Below are 9,162 nucleotides of genomic sequence, written 5' to 3' on the forward strand. Positions count from 1 at the left end.
TATAAAAACAAACACACACACACACACACACACACACACACACACACACACACACACACACATATAATTTCAAATACAACACAAAAACAGAAAAATGCACAAATACTATAGTAAAAATTGGTTCAACAGTGGACACAACAAATTGTGTACACACACAAGAGCTGATATAGATACACAGAGATACACATCTCCCTCTGGCTTTTTACTCTCTCCTTCTTGCAGTGCTATGTTTAGTTTTTCCTATCCTTCCTTTAGTGATAATGGTAACAAATGTGAGACTTTAGCATCATTGAATTCAAGGTTCAATGAATTGAAAGTGTGGCACTACAGCAAAGTAACTCGGCTAGTGAGGTTCAGGATGAAAGTCACCAGTGATCTTCTCCTGGCCTCAGACAATGGCCTTGTCTTTATACTCATCTGCAACATCTTAGTGCTGCATTTTACACCACTGATTACAACATTTTATTACAGTGAATGGAACTTGTCATTGGGATTAAACAAATCACAGTAAGCCAATTCAAATGGTAAATCTTCAATGTCAAGGAGTTCTAGCCTAGTCCAATTCCAGTAGATCCAATTCTCTTCACTTCATACATGCTTCTCTTAGGTAATATTATTATTTCAAACAGCCCATAACACATGGCACACTTTACCTGTCATGATTCTGTCCCGCCTGTTTCCGGTCTCATGCTTTTATTTTGTCAACTTCCTGTTATAGCCATATCAAACACTCATTGTTTACACCTGTTTTCACCCAGTTATAAGCAGCTTTCCCCCCACCGGAAAGCTGCCAGATTGTTCTAGGCTCCTGTTCAGAATTTCCAGTGTTATTCTTATTGCCTGTATTTCCTGTTCTGACCTCGGATTGCCTTTGACCACTGATTATTGCCTAACCAACTTGATTCTGATCATTTACTGTGCACCGACCATTGAACTCCCCTCTCTGACCTCTCTTTGGATTTCTTAGCTGTGTGGTATTATTGACTCGAGTGTGTTTTCTGGACTTTTGTATCGTGTACTATTTATTGTGCTCAGTAAAGAGAAGTTATCTGCTACATCTCGTCTGACATTATAATTGAGTTCACCACTGACATTGTTGGCAGCTTTACTTGCCAACCCTGACCTTTACATGTCTTTTTTTTTTTTTTTTGCTTCTTTCACATCACTAATGTTACATGGGCACCAAGTGTGACCAGCATAGATATGTTGTGGCATCATTACCTTTATATTGCATTTAATTATTCTAATTTTAGTCCAATATGCTGTTGTTAAAGGCTAGTTGTACAAAAATGTATTAGATTTTGGATTCTTTAAATATTTTTCATATACTGTGGCCCATTTCTTTCATATATAATTGAGGGGCTGGGTTTATCAAAATAGGTGCCAATCACAATTTGAGAGGTTCCAGCATATATTAATCCCTGCTGCCCAGTGTTTGTTGTTTTGTTTGTTGTTACTTGATGCTCTTCTTTTCTCTCTCCTCTATACACTCACCCCAAAGGTAGTCACATGGCAGCCCACCAAGAGCCTGGTTCTCTTTAGTTAAAGGGAGTTTTTGTTTTGTTTTTTAATGTACTGAATATATGAAAAATATAAAATGTTGGTTTATGTATTTAGAATTCCCCCTAAAATGGTTGCCTCCAGTCTAACTGAAGATTTTGCTACCAGAAGTTCATTTTTGCACTAAAATCATCAATGTACAGACAATCATTTAACTAAATTGATACTAATAAGACACCACCTGAAATGTGTCTCTTTTGTTTACATTTGTAAACTTATTTATAGACATTCATCTAGAATGGGCATCAAAGAAACTGCTATCAAGGCAAAGGTCCGGCTGTTTTCTGGAGAATGTGCACAATCCTGATGAAATGTAATTTCAGTGAATTCTGACATTTGTGACCTTCAATGGATTCCAGGTTTGTTCCACAAGCTCAAATTTTCATATAAGTTTTAGAATGTGGGCAAATGCAGGGTTCTATGGAAACCAACAGGTACGATGGCGTACAGTTATTAAAAAAGCACACAAACACATATCACAGCTGCTTTCTCTATAGCTTCCCTGAGATCTTGTAAGAGTCCTCAGAATAGTCAACAAAAGCAGGAGACTATAGCTAGTGGTGGACAGAAGCCTTTTGGGTTCACATTGTGGGCCTCGCACTGAAATGTCTGACAAAACACAATCCCACTTCTTTAACACCCTAAACAACTGATGAATACTTAATCACTTGGGTGTTGCCATGGGCCTTTCAGAGGCTAAACTCCCCTTGTGCACTTTTCAACGTCACATCCTACCACAGCAAATACTTATGCTTAACAAATAGGGTCTGAAAAGGGATGGCAAACAGAGAGGGGATAATTCAATTATCCTCCCTTTTTATTTGAAAAATCTAAAGATGGGTTTTGAAAAGGATTACTCTGTGTACAGGGCCTGTGTGCACCTTTTACAAACTAAACAACTTGAGGGGTTAAACCACATCTAAGAGCAGCTGAGGTAAAAAAAAAAAAAAAATCTAAGGAGGCAGTGATGGTGATATCTTTTGGACCTTAGATAAAAGATGAAGCTCTCCTTGTGGGAATTTGCTCACACCCTCTTTCCAGAGCTCTGAAACAATGACCTTACTCCTGTGCAGAGAGCTTCTGTACAAACCATATACAAGCAGTGGTCCCAAAGGACCTGTAGACATAAGTCATCTGTTATCTATGTTCTTACAATGGAATAAATCTTTACATAGTTTCAAAATGTGCATCTTGAAACTTGAAACTTCCTAATGGCATGCCATTAGGAAATCTAGCCCATGTTCATTCCTGGGCTGGGGTTGGGCAGTATTCATTTCTAGCACTGTGTGAAATCAGTGTAGGGTTGCTGTTTTGGAGAAGAAAAATGTCTTGTGCTTGAAATCTGTACAAATCTACAGCAGCAGACAGCTTTTATGGCAAAGCAACTTCACAGGATCCAGGATACAATCCCTTACTGTAAGGTGCTGGAAAAGCCATGCTCTCATTATATTTGTGGCCACTTTGGGGAATATGCCGCGTTTCTTCTGCCTCTTTTTGTCCTGGTCATCCTCGTCTCCTGTGCCTGATGATGCCAGGCTGGCTTCAAGGCCATCTCCTGCAATCAAAGACAAGAGAAGTCATGATATGAGAAAGATTTAATTTGGCCCTGTCGCCTTCATCGTCATCCACAAAGACATGCTGTGAAACTGAAGACAGAGGGAGATTGCATTCCTCTGTAGCATATCAGCACAAGATTCTCCCTCTCACCTCTGCTTGACTCCTCAGTCACTGGATAATGAAGATGAATTTGTCAAGTGGCAGCTCAATAAAACCGAGAGCTATTACTTCAATCTGAACTACATGTTTGACATGAGGTAATGACTGCAGAAGTTGTTTGCTTGACATAACATAATGAACATTCAAACTGTTGTGACTCACTGTTGTGTGCTCTTATTTATATGTGACCTCTGTTTGAAAGAGGACTAATGAAAGGGAGGGGAAACATACAAAAAAACAAGTTCTAAGCCCCATCATAAGCTAGATATTCATCTGGGGTACAGGAGCAGATTGAGAGGGCTGTGAGTGGGTGGGTCAGAAGAATGTGAAGCCATCACACTTGTGTACTCGTGTGTTCATTGTGTTCATTCTTCATCAACAAGGTCTGTGTCAGATTGTCTCTGGATCCTGTCACTGCTCCTTTTCCCTCTCTGCCATTAATTGTGCATCTGCTGAAATGTTTTACTTTTAACAGTGGTGGTTGTTTTTCTTGCCCCGAGGGCAGAGAAGCATTGAAAGCCTGCCTGAAGGGTACATGAATAATGCAGCTGACAGACTCCTCCCCCTGAGGTGGAACAGGAACCCTACTTTTCTCAAGATTTGCTTTAGTGTGTCTTTTTGTTTATAGAAATACATTGATGTGCCAATATGAGACATGTTAATGCATAAATATTTCAGTTAATGAATACTGACATTAAAATGGCTGGTTGTGTGGTGGGGAGTTCTAGGAGTTTTCACGGATGATGTCCAGCTCTGAGTCACTGAAACAGTACAGGGTTTATACTGCCTCTATCCTCTACTCAGTACTTTGTTTTGTCTTCTGCTTATCCCACAGTCTGTTGATAAAGTTACTTCTTTGCAAGCAAGGGTTCCCTTAGTGGTGATGAGGGTATTTTTTTTATGTTGTTTGAATCATCTTATTCCACAATGTCTGACATTATCATACTGTTTGTATTCTGTATCATCTTGTTCCAGCTCTTCAGTGGAATTTATATGACCCCTGAGTGATGTATTCAATTTAATTTCCATCATACAACTGGTATTATGCTACTTTATTAAGTTTTGATATTTTGTCAGGCAAGAAAGTAACCTTCTAGATTGGGACTACTGTAGGTAGTCAGTCTATCCAAGTAATACCAGTTTGGACTACCAATTTGGAAACATGCTTTAATGTTTCATAGAAGTGAGTACCCACTAGCGGACCAAGCTAGCTCTCTTAGCAGGCAGCTACATCTTGTTCAGAGCAGTCTGTGAGTAAGGATTATGAGTACTGTGTCCTCCCACCCCCAGGAATTTGAATTTAAATTCAATCTTGGAATGTAAATAATGTAACAGTGAATGGCTAGGACTATACAATTCCAGTAAATGATGTTTCTAACATGTCCTAAATTCATACAATAACTTAATCTAGTTCCAGACAATTAAATAGCAATTTATAATTATATAAAGAGGGGCCTCAACAATAAAGAAATTTTGAGTGGCACTAAGTTTGCTTCACCTTCATATCATAAAGCTATATGTGGCAACAAAAAGCATCTTTAAAGTTTGAGAGTGAAAGAGCAAGAAAGAAAAATGACAAAGAGCACTTGCTCAGCCTACTTATATCCAAGAAAGGCATGCTGTTCTCCCATCCTGGCCCACCTTGGGGCAGATCCTCTGCTACACTAATCGCTGCTGACTGTTCCCTGGCAACTCAACCAATCTAATGTCAGTGTGTGACAGTGCAGTCTCAAAGCAGCACACTCATGCAAATCTCTCAGGCCCCCCCTTCAGTCTCACCCTGTTTTCTCCACCCTGCTTGGATAGCTGACGGATGGGCATTGCTGCAAGGATGGCTGAGGTATTGCCCTGGAGCTAAGAAAAAACATACACACCCTGAGATATGAAGAGCAGTCTTCCTGTCTGTTCTACCCCCTTCTACTTCATTTGCTTCAATACACTGTCCAGCCTGTGTTGGTATGCATCTATAAGGACACAGGCTATTTATTTTCTCATTATAACAGCTATAATTACCATTTTTCTATTCTTTGCTTCTTCCAGAACATTCCAAAGCCACTGAAATATTTTTACTGCAGAAATATTACTTTGCAGCATTTGCTTAAAAAACCCATGACATGCTTTTTGTGTTTTCTGACTTATGTTACAATGATGAATTACAGTATCATCTTAAACATGACTGAAAGCTCAAAAAACAAGGTATACCTACATTGTTGTATTTCTATGCAGAGGCAGCTCAGTTTATACAAGTCTCTCCAACTCTCGATTATACAAGACTTGTTCTCCAATTATGTGTAAAGTCTTATGCAATAACTTATGGATTTCCTTGAATGGTCATATCCTGGCTATGCACGTTCATTTGAGCTTGCCTGCGGCTGGAAACCTACGATCAGCCAGCCAGTGAAACCCCCATGGCGGTGAATGATCAACTCATTAGCGCCGGATGCTCCTGGAGCATAGTACCTGTTTGTTTTAACTGCTTGAGGCCAGTGTGTGCTTCCCGCATGTGATGTGATGCGGGCTGGCGAGAGGATTCTAAAGATCCATGATGTTACAGTCGGAGCTACGCTACCTGTTGGAATTAATTTTACTACACTGGGACTGTATGTGGTAGGGGAAGATGCAGTGACCACCAGTTGGATTTACTGACCTTGGAGCTACTTGAAAGGGAGTGATGTTTCCACTAATTGGTGGGACTTAACAGTAAGTTTAAAAAACACATTACATGTCTGTTAATGCCTTGTTTCTGTAACGTTAGAGAGAATTGTTGTAAGACTTTGTTTAGAGTGTTACAAATGTCTTTTCATTGGTACATATACCATTGTTTACCTATCTATGGAGGAGAAATTCAAATGAATTAATGCCATTGATGTTCATTGTGCTGTTCACTTTCATATTTTGGCTTGAACATGTCAGGGAGGATTTGTAGTCACTGTCAAAAACATAGCTTATTTGTCAGTGATTTATGTTTCTGCGTTGCTCTGGCTTCTGACTGGCAACAGGAGTTGTGCGTGTTTAGGAACTATCAACTCATTTTCTGGATGCTCTCCTTGTGATATTGAGTTTTAACATTCTGAAATAATTACTATTTGGGGTTATGATGGGTGCAAAGCTAATCTAGAGGTACCCAAGATTAAACATTAATTGGCTAGAAATGAGCATGCCACGGGCTTTTTATGTTTGCTGATGAAAGAATTGAACTTTCATTTTCTGCAGAAGTTAGTACTATAATATCTAAAAGTAAACTGAGTCAGTGTCTTTTACTCAAATTCAAATGGTTTAATTGGCATGGCCATATTTAGATAAAGTATTTCTGCAAAGCTTAAAGCTTCGCCAAAGTATTGATAATTTTGTATGTATATGTAGTGCATGCCAGACTTTTCAGTCTCCATCATTATTGTTTATTCCTCCATTACTATAGTACCATTATTTTGTTTATTTATGAAATGCTCACTGATGTATTCATTATTAATTTTTTAAATTTGTCACCAAAAATCATTTTTCTTTCTTATACTGTAAATTCTTCATCTACATGTGGAGATAGCTGTGGGTGTACATCATCACTATTTTTATTAATAATAACAACAACAATAATAATAATATAGTGTATTACATTAGATGATTTGCAGCATGTATTCATGTGTTAAATTTAAGTAAACTGCTGTTATCTTAGTTAGTTCTTGCAAAAATCTCTATATTACCAAGTGAACCCTTAAAAGCCCTTCTGCTCTTAATAAGTATAAAATCTGCTGCTGCAATGAGATAATTTAAACTGTGTCTAATGGGCAGTATTGCCAACCACTTTTAGAAGGTTATAAAAAATTTATTTATTTTTTTAAATCATAGATTTGGTTTTGTTCGGCATAGTGTGAGGTTTTTATAATAAGGATAATCACCTTACTGGCCAAGTATGTTACACACACAAGGAATGGCAGCCATCTGAGGTGCCAACTCAACTGATGGCTCTAACTATCAGGGGCAATGGGGGGGTTCAGTGTCTTGCCCAAGGACACTTCGACATGTGGACTGCAGGCACCAAGATTCAAACCTTCAACCTTCCAGTTGGGAAACAGCTGCTCTACCCACCGCACTGTTGCCTCCCCCGTCATGGCTTTAGAAATTTTAGTGTAAAAAACAGTATATGTATATATCAGATATTCTTAATATTTGAACCTACAGTGTAGTGTATATACACTAAAATCCCCACAGACAAAAACCACGATATTAATGTTATCATATAAACCAGCCAATTTATATTTAAATGTATCAGCGTTGCATCCTGGGGTTTTATATACAGATTTTTGTAGGGTGTATGGTTTTGTGAATATATAAATATACTGTATGTTTTATTTTGTTTGTTACCTTTTATTCCACAGTCTCTTTTCTACCTAGCTCAGTGGCTGTTTTGCTGGGTGAAGCAGTTGATGGATGACATATCCATAAGACAAAGTGCAGAGTAGCTAGCAGAACTGATTTCCACATTCCTAGCTGCATCAGTGATGCAAAGCCAAGCTCTTTACATGCTAGCTGTCAGGTTTGCCCGGCTGCACCTGCCTCTCTCACCTCCCTCACTTTGTTTCTCTTTTTCAGCCCCTGATTACACCACCTGGCACACCTGCTCCACATCCCTTGATTGTCACCAGCTGCACTTTATTTGTTCTGCCCTTACTTATACCCTGCTCACCTATCATTCCCTTGCCAGTTCGTTCTACTTTTCTCAGGCCCTCACTGTTGCATTTGTGTTTTACCCTTCTCCTTTTTGTTGTTTTTATATATTTGGACTCCCTGCTGCTGCTCTCCTCCCATGCTGTTCTTCTTCCTCCATGAACTACTCCATCCACTCAACCTTTCCAGTCTGCCCCGGTCAGGTTGATGCACAGTCACCAGTCACCATCAGTACAAACCCCTACTTTCTGTCTCCTCAGTAACCTTCGTTTCCCACCAACCAGCTCAGGAGTGACCCCAGCGACGCAGCTCGACCTACTCCATCCATCTCATCATTGTACTGCTATCTGCTGCTGATCGACACCTGGTTCGCAGTTCATCTACGCCTGCCTTTTCTTACCATTCACTGCACTGTATATAATAAATCACTGCTTGCACTGAAGTCAGCTATCTGGGTCTGCCTTTCTTTTTGCTCACTCACTCTCCCGTGTACGAGCAAACATAACACTAGCAGTGCCAATGACAGGCAGATGTACTGTTTGAAAAAAAATTTAACTTCAACCCCAGAAATCTGCTGATATGTCTCACATGCAAATGTATGTGTAATTGAGAAATGTTCAAGGTATATTGGAGTACTTTCTGAATACTGTCGGCAGAGCTGTAAAAACGGGTCCCGGAGAGAACCAAGAAAAAGCCCAGGAAACACAGGCCATAACAGCAGTGCCAGCCTCTGATGATCTGGTACCGGAAATGACCGTACAAGAGGAGCTGCAGGAGACTATCAAACAAATTGTCTCTTTGCAGTTAGAAGCCCCACAAGAAAAGCAAGAAAATTTACAACAAATATTGGAATGGCCACTATTTGAAGAAGGAGAATACAAGGAGATGATAAACAAGCCAAGAGAGGGTGAGAATGAGCTGTATGAGTCAGGAGGAACTGCATATGTGATGGAGAATGTCCCAGTGCAGGAGGAGGAGGTGATGGAGGAGTTAACGGAAAGCATCTACAGTGGGTACAGAAAGTATTCAGACCCCCTTAAATTTTTCACTCTTTGTTATATTGCAGCCATATGCTAAAATCATTTAAGTTCATTTTTTTCCTCATTAATGTACACACAGCACCCCATATTGACAGAAAAACACAGAATGTTTGACATTTTTGCAGATTTATTAAAAAAGAAAAACTGAAATATCACATGGTCATAAGTATTCAGACCCTTTGCT

General features: G+C 39.4%; 1 protein-coding gene across 4 annotated transcripts in view; it reads right to left on the reverse strand.

The window, feature by feature from the left end:
• The window catches only part of LOC109966562 (homeobox protein Meis2-like), a 53,871-nt gene that overhangs the window by 18,342 nt on the left and 26,367 nt on the right, over nt 1-9,162 (reverse strand). For all 4 annotated transcript variants that reach the window (XM_020611480.1, XM_020611478.1, XM_020611477.1 and 1 more), the window contains one exon: nt 2,976-3,115. In XM_020611480.1, the coding sequence (XP_020467136.1) occupies nt 2,976-3,115 (140 nt within the window). The remainder of the gene's footprint in view (nt 1-2,975; nt 3,116-9,162) is intronic.

Source organism: Monopterus albus, unplaced genomic scaffold (assembly GCF_001952655.1).
Source record: "Monopterus albus unplaced genomic scaffold, M_albus_1.0 scaffold114.1, whole genome shotgun sequence".
Lineage (NCBI taxonomy): Eukaryota > Metazoa > Chordata > Actinopteri > Synbranchiformes > Synbranchidae > Monopterus > Monopterus albus.